Genomic DNA, 18,653 nt, shown 5'->3' with positions numbered 1-18,653 from the left:
TACTTTAAGACCAATCGGAGTTTAGGGAGCCCGAGTGTTCCAAAAGCCACACGGACAGGCAAGAACACCCTGAAAGGCTGCAAGGCCTCAAGGCAAGCCCGAGCCTAGCTCCTGCTTGTGCTGCCGCTCTCTCCCTACAAAGAGGAGACCGTGAGGGGAGATAAACCCGCACTGGGCACCGAGGAGAAGCAGGAGTAAGGCAAACCCCCATCCCCGGCGCCGCTCTCCCCTGGGCCCCATGCCCCGGGCCGCGGATGCTCCATCCCGCCCGCTGCCTGCCCGGGCCCCTCACCCTCCGTTGAAGGTGTACGGCGAGAAGCGGTAATGCTGCACGGGCGCCTCCAGTCCCGTCTCAGGGCGGGAGAGCCCGCATCCCGCGGTGGACAGCATCGCGGCCACCCGATCGCTGCTGTCTCACGGCGAAATGGCGGCACCGGAGGCGGAAGCGGAGCCGCTCTGGGAGGAGAGAGCAGCACCGCCTCCTCTCGGCTGCTCGGCCGGGCGGCGAGTGCCGGGGCCTGGCCGGAGGGCGGCGGGGCCGCCGTGGAGCGGAACGCGGCCCGGCCCCGCCTGCGGCAAGGTGTGTGCCTGGGCTCCAGGGCAGCGCCGGCATCGGCTCTTGTCCAAGCGCTGCCCTGTCGCCTGCGTGCCCGCTCGTGGAAACACGCAGGCTGATCAGAAGCTGTGGTGAGGCCATCACACACCAATCGTGTTTGGGCGGGTGGGCAGGAGCGTGGCTCCTGTTATGTAGGGAGAGCACTTTTGGAACCACCGTGAAGAGCAAGAGTCGGGAATCATATAATCATCGAGTGGTTGGAGTTGGAAGGGACCTTAAAGATCATCTATCCTTTCACAGGCAGGGACACCTTTCACTAGACCAAGCCGCTCAGAGCTCCATCCTGCTTGGCATTGAACACTTCCAGGGATGGGGCACCCACAACTTCCCTGGGCAACCTATGCCAGTATTGCACCACCCTCACAACAAAGAACTTCTTCCTAATAGTTAATCTAAACCGTCTCTCTTTCAGTTTGAGGCCATTCCCCCTTGTCCTGTCACTACATGCTCTTGTGAAAAGTCCCTCTCCACCTTTCTAGTAGGTCACCCTGAAGCCTTCTCTTATCCAGGCTGAATAATCAAAATTATCTCAGCTTTTCCTTGTGCTTCATCCCTCTAAGCATCTTGGAGGCCCTCCTCTCAACTTGCTCCAACAGGTCCAGGCCTTTCTTGAGCTGGACACAGTACTGCAGATGGGGTCTCAGCAGGTCCTCGAGGTTGGCCATAGGTTGTGGTGCCAGGCACCATGGCACAAGTGGAAACAAGTGGGAAGGACTGGGATAGAAGCTCGAAGAGGTACTAGGGGAGGACAGGGCGGGACAGTGAGATGCAGGGGACACATGGTGCTCCTGAGGAAAAGTGTGTTGGCCAGAAGTGTGTTGCCAGCACAGCCGTGGTGGCTGCAGTCTCCATGGGCACTGTGCAGACACAGCGGCGAGATCTGCAGGTGGCAGCACAGCAGTGTAGAACTTTGTACAGCTCCAATGCGAGGAACCACAGCTCCTGTGAGGGCCTGGTGCACTGCCAGGGACCCCCACAGATTCACAGGATTTGGAAGGGACCACAGGGGGTCATCTGGAGCAACCTTTTTTGCTCAAGCAGGGCCATCCTAGAGCACCTGACACAGGGTTGTGTCCAGATGGTTCTTGAACATCTCCAGTGAGGGAAACTCCACAACCTCTCAGGACAATCTACTCCAGTGCTTGGTCACCTGCACAATAAAGAAGTTCTTCCTTATATCCAGGTGGAACTTCCCATGCATCTGTATCTGCCCATTGCCTCTTGTCCTACTGCTTGGCACCACCAAGATAAGCCCAGATGAATCCTCTTCACACCCACCCTTTAGATATTTATTCACATTTATGAGGTCCCCTCTCAGTCGTGTCTTCTCGAGGCTGAACAGGCCCAGGTCCCTCAGCCTTTCCTCATAAGTGGATGCTCCAATCTTTAATCATCTCTGTAGTCCTCTGCTGCATCTGCCCCAGGAGCTCCATGTCTCTCCTGTCCTGAAGAGCCCAGAACAGGACACAGCACTCCAGACGTGGTCTCGCCAGGGCTGAGTAGAGGGGCAGGATCGACCTGCTGGCAATGCTCTTCCTAATGCACCCCAGGGAGCCCCAGGTGCTTCTCCACAGAGCTGCTTCCCAGCAGTGCATGGTGCATATGGTTACGCCTCTCCAGGTGCAGGACCCTGCACTCGCCCTCGAAAATTTCCGAAGTCCCTCCCTGCGAAGGCTCTTGTCCCGCTGGCGGCGGGAAGTGACGCGCCGGGCGCGCCGGTGGTGCGGGGGCGGGGCGAGGCGAGGCCGGGCTCCGGCGGGCGCTGAGCGCGGCGGGAGCGGAGCGAGCGCCAGGTACCGAGTGCCCGCCGCTCCCCCGCGGCCGTCGCTCGCCCCCCGCCCGCGGACAGGCTGGTGGGGCGCGATGGTGTGGGGCAGGCCGGGCCTGGAGGGCGGGGACGATGCGCGGGCCGGGCTCGCTCCGCACCTCCCGGGCGGCCTGAGCCGCGGCCGGGGGAAGCGGGGAGGGACTCCCGCGGCGCGGAGGCGGCGGCCGCCTTTCTCTCCCCCGCCGCGGCTCGGGGACGAGAGGCGGCGGTGGTGCCGGCCGCGGGATGGGCGCGGGCAGCGGCGGGACCCTACGAGGGCGGGCGGGGGCTGCGCGGGGCCGGGGCCGGTGTTGGATGGGGAGCGAGGAGGGCTGGGGGGCGCGGGCAGGCTGTGGCCGCACGCCGAGCGCTGCTGTGTGGCTGGTGGCGAGCCCGAAAAGGGCCTCTCGGTGGTGGGTCGGGGCCTCCTCCGGGCTGTCTGCGGCTTCTGGACTCTGTTCCCTCGACCGAAATGTCGTCCGACGTTTGTAGTGGAGATCCGAGCAAGCCGCCTTAAGTGGGTAGAGGAGGGACCTCTTCGTAGATGGTGCCCTGGGTGCAGGTTTTGGCATGCCTGGTATCCAGCCTTCTTACTAAATAGCTGGGCTGTCGAGGAGTTGACTTTGTTTCTTCCAGGATAATATTTAGGCCTCTAATGTACCCACGTTGTAAAACCTGGGTGCTCTGCTTGATATCTTTGGTGAAGGTAAAGATGATAATATCTTATGGCCATGGGTGGAAAAAAGCAGGCCTTTCTAGCTGCAGTGTAAATATTAATGTAGTTTTAAGCTCTCATATCTTAAAAAAAAGAGAGGCTGCATAGGCTGTCTTCAGATTTTGAGATGGTCTGATAATGACCTTGAGTATTTCTTGGCAATAGTTAAGAAACTTACAAATAATGGGATAATATTTTATATCATTGGTATAGTAACATTTAAATTCTCTACTTCTGTTTATTTCCATAACACAGCAACAGAAGTATAGCTTAAAATGAAAGAAAATCATTGTATGTTTCACTTCTGTACTTGGAATTGGTTTTCACATATTTCTTTTTTCCTCACAAAATGCATGTCATTACAGTTTGAAATCTGTCAGTGCTTTGTTTTATGGAACTGGATAGAAGAGGTTTTCCTAGCTGTGATTTGAGCTGCGATGCTTTTCTCATAGAAGAAAAAAAGTAATTTTTGAAAGCCCAAGCCTTAAAATGGCCAGCAAGAGACTTACAAGCAATGTCAATTAGTAGCCAAGGGAATTAAATTCTTAAAAAATCAGTGCTTTTGCAGCTGAAGTGAAGCTTGGAGTAGAATGAACATCAACAGCTTGAGCTGTTAGTGCTGGAGGGTTTGGTTAGACAGAGGCCTGCCCATGTGAGTCAGGTGACCTGCCAGGGACTTCAGCAGAATCATAGTGCAAAGTTTCTATGGAGTGTGCCTGAAAAAGGTTATTTTTATGGATTCTGCATGCATGTGTGCGTGAATGTTCTTATATGTATTTGTACGTGGGTGTCTCTTATCTGAGTCAGCAGCTGATAGGTTTGCTTTTGGGTTTGTGTTTAGATATTATTCTCAAGATACTACTTTTTTTCTTTCCAGACTTTGGTTAGTGTTGTAGACTCATATTTCTCTGAAGCTGATGTTTTCCTAACACTTTCAGCTTGGCTTTAAAAGCTAGTTCGCTGGAATGTTTTAAATGGTTAAAAAATCTCTAGGATTTGAAGTTTATTTAAATTAATTGAAGGAAATTCTTCTGGCCTCACCAAAGAAATAACTGGAATCATGGATCAGAACAACAGTTTGCCACCCTACGCTCAAGGCTTAGCCTCCCCTCAGGTAAAAACAAATTATTTAAAATGTAACTGTGATCTGAATTTCCTTTATGAAAGTGCTTTCCTCTTTCTTGCATCTAGTTTCACTTTTTTTTTGTTTACAGATCTGAAAAATTCTGCTAGGTATCGAATAATACTAGTATAAAGCAGATTTTTGAAACCATTGCTGTCTGTATTTAGAAGTATAAGAAACACATGGTTTCTTATACACAGAGTGTAAGAATATAAGTGTGATTTCTTAATGGGGTTCCTCTTAAGTTGACACATGACTGACAGGTTGGAAAGATTAATTTAATTTAGGTGGTTGCTCCTTAAACTGTGTACATAATGGATTGTTGCTGGGCTATGAATGCAGTGGGTACAGTGAGCACAGTTGGTGTTCAGACAGTTTCAAGTTAAATTGTGGGTCAAAGTTGAGATATACTTGCAAGGTAGTGTGAGAAGCATGTCATGTTCCCTAGATTCCTTTGGGTAATATTTTATTCTTTAGAATAAAATGCATTTCCATGGATTTTCTGATTTTAATGATTTACTACTATATACTTCAGGTTTGATATGAGCAACTCAGCTAACAGATTTTTTTTTGACTCCTCCCGAAAACTTTTGTCTCTTAAAAACAAAATGGAGTCGTCATGATCTGTGGTTTTCATGTCATGTTCTGTAGGGTGCAATGACTCCAGGAATTCCAATTTTCAGCCCGATGATGCCCTATGGCACAGGACTGACACCACAGCCTGTCCAGAGCACCAACAGTCTGTCCATACTGGAGGAACAGCAGCGGCAGCAGCAGCAAGCAGCACAGCAATCCACGTCACAGCAAGCAACACAGGGAACATCTGGTCAAACCCCCCAGCTCTTCCATTCACAGACTCTTACCACAGCCCCTTTACCGGGAACCACACCTCTGTACTCCTCTCCAATGACTCCAATGACTCCCATAACTCCTGCAACACCGGCATCAGAGAGCTCTGGCATAGTGCCACAACTACAGTGAGTGCCCCATGTGTTAGTGCATCATGTCCTTTCTCAGATAGCCCTTTAAAGACTTAGGACCAAAGTCACATCAGGAATTAGGTACTGCATTTTGGTGGGATGGGAGGTCCTGAGAAATTATGAGTCTCCTGTAGCAATATGAGTAATTTTTACTTTTATTTTTAGCTTCGCTTCATTACTAAACCACTTAGTAATATAAACAGTTTCTTAGTGATTTGTTAACGGTCCATCTTTGGAGCATACCAATGGAGGGTTATATATGTCTTCATTTAACACCATGGTAATTTTTAACTCCTTGCACTTTAGGAGTTCAAGATGTTTTGTTTTCCAATGCATGGCTAACACTGAGTTTGTGAGAAGGTAAAAAAACCTAGAACTAGTTCTAAGTTCAGGTATGGAAGTATTTTCAGTGAACTTCAGTTTTAAAGAAAAAGTTACTTCAGAAATTTATGGAAGGGAAAACAAGAAATGGTTGATACCAAGAATTGAAAGAGTAGTTTCTCATATTTTTCTTACTTTTTTTCCCTCATCGAGGACCTTTATATTTCAGGTTTTTCCCAGAAAACAAAGTTTTTATCTAGTAACCTTTTAAAACTTTCTGGAGACCTGCTATCCCATCTCCTGGCAATGCATTTACCTCCTGGTTCATTCCCACTTAGTTTTGCTCCTTGAAGGGCATAGCAAGGAAAATTTCAGATGGTACTATCTCATTTTCTCCTATTTCCAGCAGCTTCCCTGATTGTGGTGAGGGCTCTCAGCATCAGTAAATTTTCCTGCCAAACTGAAATAGAGATTCTTCTCCTGGGACACTTTTCATAACAGCTGACAGATAAGCAGACAGAATCAGTAATTATGCCTTAGGAGCTTCACAAAAGGAGGTTCCTGAGCCAAAACACTGCTCAGTGCTCCTGTTAGTAGGAAAGATGCCATTCAAACTTGCTTGGAGAAACAAAATAATCAAAAAAACAAAATTGATTAGGCTTGGTTAAAAATAAGGAAGACACATGAATTCCTTACTGTTTTTTTAATATATTTCTCTGATCTGTCTTTAGGAATATTGTGTCCACAGTGAATCTTGGTTGCAAACTTGACCTAAAAACTATTGCACTTCGTGCCCGAAATGCTGAATATAATCCCAAGGTAAGAGAAATGTATTAAGAGTTCATTCTATAACAGATAAATTAAAGGCACAGGTTGTGGCTGCAGGCTGCTGCAATAGGCTGAAAAACCTACCTGCTATATATGCAGTTTTATACTGTAGTTAAAAGGAAAGCTTTAATAAACTTAGGATGTTCAAATTAGTAAAAAGCATTTTTATGCTGAGGTAGCTGTGCACCAGGTTGTAAGTTGTTAGATTTAGAAAAAACTTAACCAACAGTGTAGTATACTGGCCAGGCTTTTTGTGGAGGAGTTGGCCTCTGCGTTCATATGGCATATTTGTTTGTAGTGCTCAGTGAGCTCTTTTTGCTTATTACTGTGAAATATATGATGATTAAATCTTGTTCCCTATCTCCCAACAAGGAGAAAGAAAAGAAGAACTAAAATCCTGGACTCCTGCCTGAGCTGTGGTTTCTTCCACCTAGCTGCTCCTCTGGAATTCTTACTGTCTCAGGGCATTCGCTTATTTTTCATAGCCTCGCTTCCCTCTGTTCTTTCATGTTCTCCTCCAGTACTTCTGCCATCTCATTGCTTCTGACGGCTGAGTTTGATGGAACATTAAAATGGATCAAAATCAATTAAATTGATTTTTTTACATACTGACTTCAAAGTTGCCTGCTGCTTCTTAATAGTAGTAGGGTTCTAAATAAGTAGTATCTTTTTAGCTTGGGAAATCTGAACAGGTCCAGCAAAGGACCTGGAGCATTAATCAAGAAAATAATGTTGCTTCATGTTTCTTTTGGGTGGCTCCTCTTGAAAATGTATCTTTGCAACAACAGTAGCTGGACACTAATAAAAGTTTAGATGTTGCATAGTTGAATTGGCTTGTCTTGGGAAGGCTTCAGTTTTCCTGGGGGGTGTGTGTGTTTTTCTTGTTTTAGCATTTAATATTTTGCTGCAGTTGACCTGCTCTGCTCTCAAAGGTTAAAGCACACATGCAGGCATATATGATAAATGACTGTTCTGTAAGTTAATACCAGTGATGCTGTTACATAATTGCGAGTAAGATATTAGAGCAGCAAAAATTTGAGCATGCCTTGGTAACTCCTAATGTAGGGGGTAGGTGGCTGTGTAAAAATTGTAGGCTAGAATAATCAATGTGAAACACTGTTTCCTATGGCAGAGGGATAGAAGGGTTATGTAACATACTCCTGGCATTTAGTCAGTAGATTCATCTATCAAAGAAAGCTGTTGCTTGGCTGTATTATTTAAGTCATATTTTGACAAATGTACTGTTGGGTAACCCACGCTACTTCCTTGGTTATGTCAGCAGAACAATTCATGGGACTGCAGGGTGAGCTGTTTCAAGTTAAATTTAACAAACAGGGTTTTTTTTTGTGTGTGTGTGTGCCCACCTCAATTTCCAGTATCTCTTGCTTCAAGGAACTTAAGAATATTTGGAAATGCTTACTGAGAATAAAAAGTTAGAGCTAATCAGGCTGCTGTGTCCTACAGTGGTAGCTGAGGTGACTTCTGTTTACACAGGACTTTGATCTCCAGCTGTTCTGTTTGCTGGTAATGTAGCCCTGTCCATTTTTTTTTATAGTCTTCCATCCGACTTACAAGAGATAAAATTCCAACATATGGAGGAATTTTTTAAAATTTATTTTTAAAATTGTTTCTATTGCTCTGATGCAAATGTTAGTGTTATTTATATGTTGCATATATAGTAATGAGAGATGAACAAGAATGCAGTGGTAAATATCCTTTCTGCCTGTCTCTATCTCTCAGTGTGTGTGCTTGAAGGTACTTATGGTTTAAGCGTGTCAAGTAAACTTTGAGTGATCTGTAAGTATGTTTGACCTTAGTTTTCCTTGCACTGCAGTGTAACTTACATGATGCAGATTTGGTTTTAATGTAATAATGACAGCAGTATATCACTAACAGTCTCAATGCTCACACTTCAGCGTTTTGCTGCTGTTATTATGAGAATAAGAGAACCACGTACTACTGCACTGATATTCAGCTCTGGAAAAATGGTGTGCACAGGAGCAAAAAGGTATGTTTAGGCATTATGAGGAAACTAACTCAGGCTGTCTTTTCTCATGTACCATGATGCTTGTTTATATAGACACATCAAAGTTGTACAGGTACAACTAATCTTGCTTCACAGTTACCTCAGGTTATACACATTTCTACAGAAAATGCCTGTTTGTGATTGAAGGGACTTCCTAACTTATGGGGAAATGGTAGTTCTATTTCTGAAGCGCTTTTATTCAGTCTGATAAACTGGTTTGCAGAGGTTATTATATTCTTTTTTTTTTTGGCTTTGCAGTTATCTGCTTTTTCTAATAATTTAAAAAATTCAGCAACTATGCATTGGAACTGCTTAAAGTGTAAGGACGGTGTCAGAAGGATTTTATATTTGAATAGCTTCATTCATCACAGGACAAGAGCTCCAAATATCTGGTTCCTGTAATCTGATCCTGTAGTGATCATGTAGTTCTTAACATGACCATTGAAGCACAAGAATTGAAAACTAAACATAAGCTTAACTCCAGTGGGCGGGAAAAAAATTCTGCTCTGAAGAAGTCTAGTAAGAATCCAGAAGGAAAAAACTAATAAGCAGAGATGAATGAATAGATCTGTACAGGGAAACACTTTCTCTGCCTGGTGACACTTGAAATTCAAGTTGTCTTACTCTGTGTCAGCAACAAACAGATTCTCAGCTATTTACAAACCTGAAGCAAACTGAATTCTGCAACAGTTGGTAAGGCTGTGCAGTTGTATTAAACCCATGTTTGAATGCCTGGGCTGAATCAAGCAGAAGATTTTGCCAGTTGACAGATTTTTATAGAAATACGTATTTTCTAGCAGTAGTAGTTCAAGGTTGTTCTAAGGTGAAAACTTAAGTAACAATCTTAATGTCCCATTGGAGGGACTCTGGCCAATATTTTAAAAATGTAAAATTTATGGATTTATAATTTACTGTTTTATGTCTCGTGAACAGTGAGTGCAATACTAATGGTGACCAGACGCCTATTACCAAAATTAGCATGAAAACCAGTCAGTGCTAGCTGTTAATTTTGGATGCAAAAGTTTTGCATTTGAACTCCCCTCTCCCCCCACACAGACTTTTTTCCCCAGTTAGGTATTTGTGGTTTAATGCTGTTTGCTTGAAGTAATACTTAACTGAGGCAGTAATATGGATATCCTTTTCTCACTTCAGTGAGGAGCAATCCAGACTGGCTGCAAGGAAGTATGCAAGAGTTGTCCAGAAACTGGGTTTTCCTGCAAAATTTTTGGATTTTAAAATTCAGAATATGGTGGGCAGCTGTGATGTGAAATTTCCCATCAGATTGGAAGGATTGGTACTCACACACCAGCAGTTCAGCAGGTAAAAAAAGGCTTGCTTATGTTTCATTCTTGTTACATACTATCTTAGAAGGTAACATCTGTTTAGATTATTCCCTTGCACCACAGGGAAACCTGCATCTTTGTTCCCATCTCTGCACTGCCTCAGGTGTAACTGAGGCTGCCCAATGTGAACCTGTCAAAATGATGTTCCCTGCTACACTCCCCAAGTTTCATATCAAACCTGAAGTATATAGTTTCAGGGAAGTCTGCATCTGCTCTGCCTGGTCCTAGACTGGGCCCAGAAGATAGGGTGGAACATGGGTCTGCAAGCATGTTTAAACACACTCTCTTCTCTTACAGCTACGAGCCGGAATTGTTTCCTGGCTTAATCTACAGAATGATTAAGCCAAGAATTGTTCTGCTTATTTTTGTTTCTGGAAAAGTGGTTTTAACTGGTAAGTGAAGACAGTATCTTACTCCAAGAGGTGAGACTGTATGACAGAGGACAGGGATACATAAGCTGCTAGGTACTTTTCCTTTAGAGATGACAGTACTGAGAAAGGAGTGTTAATAGAGTATTCCATGAATGGCGATGTTAAGGAAACTTCCCTGTGCAGCCATCCAGCAGCCAATCTGGCAAGTCAGAGCCACACCAGCTGCAGCAGGACCAAAGCCTGTTTGCAGCGGGCAGCTCCAGTGAAGCCAACAGGTGTCCTGCTTGACTCCCCACACTCAGCACCAGGCTTTGTTATGCAAAGATTCAGCAGTTCAGGCCTCTTGCCTGGGTGTCCTTCACCCAGAGCTCAACCTACAGCTCAGCACTGCCACTGCACACACAGCTACCTGCACTATGTTCCTTAACAGATGGGAATGCACAAAGCAACAGCACATTTGGCTAGATGAAAGGAACAATCATCGTGAACCTATCATCAGGTGCCCAAAAAGCTGTAAGAATGCAGGTGATTTTTCTGGCAAAATCAGAAAGACTGTTTCTGTGGCTGAGCATGTGACTGAGCTAGCTTTTCTCTGGCAGCTTGGTTGCAGGCTGCTGCCATGCTCTATGATATAGCAACCAAAGAAGGGGAGATACTTGAGCTCTAGGACTTCCTCAGCCTAGAGTGCTCAATCTATTCCCTCCATTTTTTCTCATGCTGTGTCTTACTATGAAGAAGAAATCCACAAGACCCACAGACAAAAGGATCATGTCCCTGCAGTGTGGGGAAATGCAGTTCTCTGCAGTGGTCTCCGTTACCAGACGTCCCTCCCCCTGATACTCACACTCTCAAAAAAAGCTCCACCAGTTAGGCCGTTCTGCACAAACATCCTACAGGGCTGTGCTTTGTTGTTGGGTCTCCTGTGGCAATCATGTATATGAAAATTCCATTTGCAACCTAGCATCATCACAGAGATGCTAGTGAAAGTTTTAGCAGTTGTCAGATTAAACAGAGAAGGCTGGTAATGTAAGCTCTCTATGAAATGTCTTAAAAAGGATTGTAAAAATGGAGATTTATGGAAACACGTAGGTTTTATATAGAGTTGCATTCAAATACACATTCTAAAAGTTAAGTATTTGGCAAAAGGTACAAACTAATTTAATCCCTTCTCTTTTTCCAGGTGCTAAAGTACGAGCAGAAATCTATGAAGCATTTGAAAACATCTATCCTATTTTAAAGGGATTCAGAAAGACAACGTAACAGTTTCTATGCATTTCAGAGAAATCAGGGGTATATTTTAAAAGGTATTGTGTATGGCACAGCACTAACAAGAAACGGATTTCCAGTGCAACTGCAACACCAGGACTTGGACTATTTCCCAGTTAGTGCCTACTTCCCTAATGCTCAAGGGGAACTGTTTTCTTGAATATGTCTACGGAGTTACTGTGAGTTGCTTTACTGGGCTGTTCCTGGAGCAGCCCCTCCAACTTTTATTTATATTCTAGATTTTAAATAGATTTAATGCCAGTTCTATTAATAGAAAATCTGTAAGTTGGTTTAAAGACAAATGCAACTTCGTCACTCAGTGTATAAACCACTTTAATTGCCGTGTATATATGTTTTAAGTTCCTTCCATAAGACCATGGTTTTTATAATTTACAGAACTTTAGCTTTTAAATTTTTTCAATTTTAAATTTCTTTGGTGCCAGACACATTCCCTCTTTCCAGTGTTAAGCAAGATAGAATAAATTTACTAATTGAAATGGCTCATTGTACATATATATATAATATATACCTTTCTTCTCTTCTTCAACTCCACATGTACAATAAACCCTGTTTATACAACTATGGGAACTGTCTTAATAAATTTTAAAATTACCCAGCTGGTAGAATGAAATACATTGAATTACTTTTTTTATTTAAGAGATTATTTAATATCAGATGTACTGCTGTAAGTGACATGTTGCTTTGAGAGAATCTTAGCAGTGCTCTGCCTTGCATACCAGCAGTCACATCCTTGGCAATGTCTACCTTGAATATTTCCAATATGTTAAAGCAAAAGAGATGACTGGTTAAACTAGCTTGTGTTTGAGTAGTTGCCTTATGTTCAACAGATGGGATTTAGGCAAATCTTAAATAGCTGCACTTGACTGAAACAATAGATCCCTGCTTAGCTTCTAGAATTTCTTTAAATTACTACCTTTGTATTTTACCAGCTATGACAGCCTCACTATATTAGTGTTCCTGTAAAATGTCAAAGCCCTTTCAATATGTACATAATCTTCCTTCTGAATGATGCTTGAAGCCTAATAGGCTCAGAGCTAAAAACAGACTTTTTTTTTTCTTCAGTACATTTCCAGGAATAATAACCTCTCTATGACTTACACATTATTTCAAACAGCTTTTATCTGAAACTAACCCAAATGTAAATAATGGTCTCATTACTAAGTTGGTGTTTCATTCCAGACAAAATTAAGTTTTGGCTGGCTTTGATACTGCTCCACTTGCAAATCCTGAGTGACCTTAATCTTCAGTCTTCTCTCTACACCAGTGTCTCTCCAGGTGTTTTAGTGACTGGTTTAATGGATCTTATTAATGTATACTCAAACAGGATATACTCAAACACTGTGTTGCCTTCAGTGCTGTGCCACTCTGTGCTGTGAGCTCATGAATGTTCCTGAGAGCTCTTGGCTATAACTGTATGGCTGTCCATGGTTTTGCAGGACCTGAACTATTACCAACTTACGTGCAAAACCCTTCAACTCTTCAGAAATCTTGAAGCCTTAAGAAACCATAGGACAGTTTTCAACAAAATCAGTTGTGCTCTACTACAGTGACTTAAGACAGTTTGCTCTTTCACAACACGGACCAGGGCTTCAAACTACCCTGCTAGAAATTAAGTTCTGTGATAACAAAACCGCTTCCAGGTACAGCATTCTCTGCCTGCTTATTTGAGTACTTTCAACATCTAAATGATTTCAAAAACCCCACAGAGTCACAGGTAAGCAGCCATGAATGGTTGGAGCAGGGTAAGGGAATATGTAACTGAAGTCAATTCTATAGGGAAACACATAAAAAAAGCCTTTTTTGGAAATACCACTATAGCCGTAGGAGTAGTTAAGCAACTACCACAGTAAAGCTCAGCTTTATGGTTTCACTGTTGTCTTGCTTCAGCTATATGGCAGTCATACAGTTGAGGAATCCCTACAGAGGACACTTATTTTTAAACTTCACCAATTATGGCAGACTTAAGGTACAATTCAGCTGAAAATCTGCTGCTACAGGCACTGTGTAACAAGACAAATGTGTTCTGGTAGAGCTGACTTTAACTGCCTCTGCACCAGGAATGGAGTTAAACTACTTCTGCATGGGGCAAATAGTTTTAAAGTCAGATAAAACACTTAATTTTGTGCATTTTACCTCAAATAACCACTCAGAACACGTGACAAACTCCCAAGTTAGGTTTAGTGTACCTGTTGAGAAAGGGAAGCGGATTTAAATTCCACATCAAAAGGCTATGCAGCTTTGTTTTAGCTGACTCCTGTCAGCTCTTCAACATAAGCACTCAAATGGGTTTACAGTAGTCTGCTTTTCTTTGAATGAATGTTAATTTTTGAGAAGCCCAATGAAAATCCTGACAGACTACAATCTTTTTAAGTTTTTGGAGTTCCATAACCAACAAAAGATAATTTCACCAATCCAAAAGCTTTTCATATTTATTTAATAAGCTTCCAGAAATGAGATTTGAAATTAAGCTTTCTGAACAAATGCATCTGGTTTCATCACCATGTTGAAGTAAAAGCTCCTCTGGAGCACAAGAGAGGCTGGCAAGGTCTAGTTACAGCAGTTTATCACTGTTACAAGATGCAGTTATCAGTGACTTCAGTTCAACTACCTGTTTGCATAGTGCAGAGATGCAATGAAACAAATCAAGTTTTCCATTTGGATGACACAGCTTCATAAAGTACAGCCCATGGAATAGTCTTGTTTCCATATGAACTCTTCCAGGTATTCACTTCCCCCACTGCAGCTCTCAGCACAAGTGTACACCACCAGCGTTCCCCAGTCAATGCTCTCTCCAAGGCTGTCAACCTGAAGGTGATTCAGGAGCTGTGGCATAATCTTCAAGGAAAACCAAAAGGTTTAGAGACAGGCCACAGACTTCTCCCCTCTCCCCACTTCTCCTCCTGAAGAACAATCCTGTGTTTGGTGTAAGAATTTATATTCTCTTACACCAAAATCCCAGCTGAAGCTACTATGTATATGGCAACTTAAGTAAAACAAATTTGGAATTCTAGGTAAGTTTTATTTGGCCTTGTAAGACTTGCCTGATCTGTGAGCCTCCCACCGTTTGTAATTCCATTAGTAACTATGTTTTGCCTTTGCTTGACATTAAGCGTGTTCACCATACATACACCTCTAGCATTCAAAGTTCTACAGCTGAATGCTTCCAGCCAAACTTATTTATAATGCACATAATAAAGTGAAAAAGCACTTATAAGAGTAAATAAAGGCTCTGTACAATAATTTAGTGTAGTTAGTTTGTTGCAACTTCAACCTTGCTCAAACTACAAGACAACACTCTATACAATCAGATCCTGAGTCAGAACTACATTACCTGTGTTATTTTAAAATGCGCTTACATACCTGGAATTCAAATATCCTTTTGGCACCACATATACAATTTGGGATATCTTTTTCTTCAGGCCTGTTTTCACCTGACACCCAGAGTGGACCTTCTCCTCCTCTGCAGTATCTAATAATCTGAAATACAGCAGAAATTTAAGTTCTCACGACTATCCTTTCATCTTGGTATAAAAGAGGTATTTAGTGACACAGACAAAACTGTAGATGGAGCAGAAAAAGGTCAGTTCTTTGAAGTAATAACCATGGCATAATATCATTTGCAAATGCACCATTCTAAATAAGACAGGTTGCTTATATGAGTTTTCTTAACTATGTGAATCATGCAAGTATTCATAGCACATTTTTTCAGTGATCCAGGGATTATCTGCAGTGATTTGTAATTCCCTAACCAAGGGACCCGGAAATGCAAGGTTGTGTATGTTACAGTCTTGAGACAGAGAAAAAGCAGCTGGATAATCAGCATACAGACCTGCACACAGTCAGGAATGCAATCCAGATCTTTCTGTCTGCAGTTCTGCATCTAAATACAAGCAGATTATCCTATTGTTCAAGAAGGTATTTTCAGACATATCCTTTGTTTTTCAGCTACTAGCAAATCACACATTATCGGCAAAAGGACACTTGGACAGATCAGTCAGTACAGATGGTCAGAGAGAGTGATGTACATACCTAAGGCAGAGAAGGGAATAGACTCAAAGTCTCCTACTTTCTGAGTGTGTACCTTAACCCCTCAACTATCAGGCAAAACATGGAGAGAATTTCTTCTTCACCACTTTGATGGATTTAGGACTGTGTCTTCTCTGAATGAAACCAGGGACCATGGTTTTGTTTGACAATGTAGCTTTTTAGCCTTTTGCAGTAATAAGAAATAGCATGGGGGGAAAATTTCTGTTTTAAATAGTGGAAATTCTAAAGCCATCCTTCAACCTTAAAAAAAGCCAAGCCACCCCCCACTGCAGCTGGTGACAGTGACAGAGCTCTTCTCTGCATTTTTTTTTCTGCTGGAAGGAAAGCTAACATGGCTGCAGGCTGGGGAACAATGCAGTGGTTCCCCACATCCTTTGGTTCAAACCACATCACAGGATGGTGGCTCCTTCCACACTGTGGGGGATTCAGCACCCTCGTGCCACCTCATCCTGACCAGCAGCTATTTAAGATGGATGAGCAGGTGCTAAACTCTTACTTCAGCATGAATTAAGTTCAGCACATAAGGAAGATGAGAGTGTGTGGGTTAGGTGTGTGGAGGATGAGAAGGCATCCCCATTTCTAACTAGGTACAAAAGGCAGTGAAACATTGCAGATGCAGCAGGGTGCTGTGTCAGAACCACTACATTCAAAGGCCGCCCGATCTTCTGACCTGCTCTGGTTCAGCAGCTACTTGTTTTTTAAACATTTGGAAGATCTTTTCTTCTTCAGTCTCATGTTTTGCCATTGCTTCCAATGTCTCTTCATCTAAGGACTGAAATGCTTCATCTGAGCAAGAAAAAAGAACAGTAAAACTTACAGGCTGATATAAGACACTGAAAAACAGTATTAGCACGTGTAAATTTATTTTGCTTCATAAGTAATTCCTGGCATAAATCTAAGATTTTTTTTTTTTTTCTTTTCATGGCATGTTAAGATTTGGTCACACATAGGTCCATTTACTAATTTTAGTTGCATTTTAAACACAGATGTCAGTACTGGAATACTGGAAAGGGAAGGAGTTAATCTACCAAAGTTTATGGCTCCCAGCAGGTATCACTGAGACTACAGAACTTTCAGGATACAACATCTGAAAAAGGCTCGTGTGCTGCGCATGTGCCAGACTTCAGTTTTTAGCACTGAAGAGTGTATCTGTTACACTCCAACAACCAAATCAACTGGGGGCACTAAACACTCGTGAGACAGCTTTGAACCACAGCAAGGGACCACCAGGAACCCAGCATAATTCCCTGGCACCACCACAAACTCTCCACCCTGGGTGTGCTCAAAGCCAGTGTGGTTGCAGCAAACCCATCATGAATTTAGGGGGAGCAGGGAGGAAGGAGCCTGCACTACAACTGCTTCAAAGTCAGTTAAAATATCCTCAAACCAGTTTTCTGCTAGCACAGAGAAGGAAATTTTATTTTCCATAAAGTAAGACAAATTGACCTAAGTCAAGCCAAGACAATCTAACAATTTCCTGATTTCAACAGCATCCAGCAGGTGCTCAGTCCTGTCCTTCTCACTTGAGTTGTTCCTTACCTATTGGAAGCACACAGGGACACAGTGTAACTCCAAGCTATCTGCAGCAACAGCTGCTTCAACAGCTCAGGGGGTCAGAGCTTAGTAAGTCTCTCCCATAAAAGCAACTTATGGGATGTCTACAACAAACTAGCATTGCAAATGACTGCACATTTAGCCTTTTTTCACCAGTAGTTTACAAGGAACGGTTAAAAATCACAGTATTTGATATTTTAAAGATGTGATAATAGGCATAACTGGGAAGAATTACAGGCAGCACTTTATTTCTGACCTGCAGTGCCTGCAGCTCTAAGTTCCTCTTGTTCTTTTGTGTCTTTCGATGTTTCTTCAGCTTCTTGTTCATCATCAGTGCTGTCAGCAGGAAATTCTGGTTCCTCAGGTTCTATCAAAATTTCATATTCTGGAAAAAGGAATTCATTATGCTCTGGAATTGAATCTGCCGAGTCATCTATAAAACAGAAGAGATACCACTTCACAACGTCATCTTGTATTTCACGTCCTTCTCCTCATAAAGCTACACATCAAATTACATAGCAGAAACACTGCACGAGCAAGCAAGATTTACATCACTGCTAGACCTGACCTGAAGGTAGGAAACACTGTTATGTTAAGGACAGTGGAAAACTGCAACAGGCGTCCTGTTGTTTTGAACCTCTGTAAATCCACGTGGCGCCGAAGGCACACCAAACAGTGCTAGCAGCAGCATTTAAGGACTCAAAAGCTGCGGCTCGGCAGCTAGGTGCAGTATTAACCACAGGCTGGCACGCGTGTCGAGTTCCACCATCCCAGAGGTCCCTGATGGCCACGGACTTACCTCCGGCGGCGTGCTGGCCGCAGGAGCGGCGGTGCCCGCGCCGCCAGTCCAGTGCCTGGTGCTCGGGCCCGCAGTAGGCGGCGCGGCGGCAGCGCCCGCAGCAGCGCGGCCCGAGGCAGCCGCATACACGGCAGAGCGCGGCGCCGCTGCCCAGCCGCCGCGGGGGCGCGGGGGCCGGGCCCGGGGGCGGCTCCTCGGGGGGCGGCTCCTCGGGGTACGTGTCGTTCCACCGCGGCAGCTGGTTCCGGAACACTGCGGGAGAGACGTGCCGGTCAGCGGAGCGGCGGCCGGCGGCCCTCGCCCCGTCCCTCCCTGCATCCCCGCGCCTCACCGCGGAAAGGCCCGCACGGGCCCGCCAGGCGGTAGCAGGCGGGGCTGCGGCAGGCGAACACGAAGAGGGTGCGGTGAAAGGCGTCGGGGCGGCCGGGCAGTGGCGCGTACAGCTGGAGCAGGAAGGCGCAGGGCTGCTGGCAGCGGCCGCAGCGCAGAATGGCGGGGCCCGGCAGCCCGGACTCGCCCAGCCACGCCGGCCGCCCCCCGACCTTGCTGGGGAAGTAGGTGCTGTGCAGCCGCCAGGCACCGCCCGGGCCCTCCGCCGCCGCCGCGAAACCCAGCTCCACGCCGGGAGCCATGCCGTTTCCCGTCGGCCGCCAGGCACCGAGAGGGGCGGGCGCTGCGCCGGCCCCGCCCGGCCCGGCCGGCAGCGTCCCCGGCTCGGCCCGCTCTCCCCGCCAGCCCCCTTCCGGGCTGAGCCCCGCCCCTGCCCCGGCTCTGCCTTGGTAACGCGGCAGCAGGCAGAGGACTGGGAAAAATAAAAATCCTGGAAGACGAGGGCA

General features: G+C 44.7%; 2 protein-coding genes across 7 annotated transcripts; one reads left to right on the top strand and one right to left on the bottom strand.

Annotated features, from left to right (window-relative positions):
* The first annotated feature begins 319 nt into the window (after nucleotides 1-319).
* Nucleotides 320-11,978, top strand: TBP (TATA-box binding protein). Of its 4 annotated transcripts, none has more exons than XM_053939267.1 (8): nucleotides 320-580; nucleotides 4,185-4,252; nucleotides 4,913-5,238; nucleotides 6,294-6,381; nucleotides 8,307-8,398; nucleotides 9,569-9,736; nucleotides 10,057-10,151; nucleotides 11,311-11,978. In XM_053939267.1, the coding sequence occupies exons 1-8, from the start codon at nucleotides 325-327 to the stop codon at nucleotides 11,388-11,390; spliced, it is 1,173 nt and encodes a 390-aa protein (XP_053795242.1). In that variant the 5' UTR covers nucleotides 320-324; the 3' UTR covers nucleotides 11,391-11,978. The 4 variants fall into 4 exon arrangements, with proteins under 4 accessions (XP_053795242.1, XP_053795243.1, XP_053795246.1 ...); XM_053939268.1 differs by lacking the exon at nucleotides 320-580 and adding an exon at nucleotides 2,346-2,409 and having other exon boundaries at nucleotides 4,016-4,252; XM_053939271.1 differs by lacking the exon at nucleotides 320-580 and adding an exon at nucleotides 2,347-2,409.
* Nucleotides 11,979-13,832: 1,854 nt separating this feature from the next.
* PDCD2 (programmed cell death 2) lies at nucleotides 13,833-18,617 on the bottom strand. Of its 3 annotated transcripts, none has more exons than XM_053939263.1 (7): nucleotides 18,149-18,617; nucleotides 17,818-18,069; nucleotides 17,275-17,451; nucleotides 16,135-16,250; nucleotides 15,247-15,297; nucleotides 14,778-14,894; nucleotides 13,833-14,252 (listed from the first exon to the last, which is right to left on the bottom strand). In XM_053939263.1, the coding sequence occupies exons 1-7, from the start codon at nucleotides 18,447-18,449 to the stop codon at nucleotides 14,088-14,090; spliced, it is 1,179 nt and encodes a 392-aa protein (XP_053795238.1). In that variant the 5' UTR covers nucleotides 18,450-18,617; the 3' UTR covers nucleotides 13,833-14,087. The 3 variants fall into 3 exon arrangements, with proteins under 3 accessions (XP_053795238.1, XP_053795239.1, XP_053795241.1); XM_053939264.1 differs by having other exon boundaries at nucleotides 17,275-17,403; XM_053939266.1 differs by lacking the exon at nucleotides 15,247-15,297.
* Nucleotides 18,618-18,653: the final 36 nt, after the last annotated feature.

The sequence above is a fragment of the Vidua chalybeata genome, chromosome 3 (genome assembly GCF_026979565.1).
Source record: "Vidua chalybeata isolate OUT-0048 chromosome 3, bVidCha1 merged haplotype, whole genome shotgun sequence".
NCBI lineage: Eukaryota > Metazoa > Chordata > Aves > Passeriformes > Viduidae > Vidua > Vidua chalybeata.
This window is presented reverse-complemented; position numbering and strand designations above follow the sequence as displayed.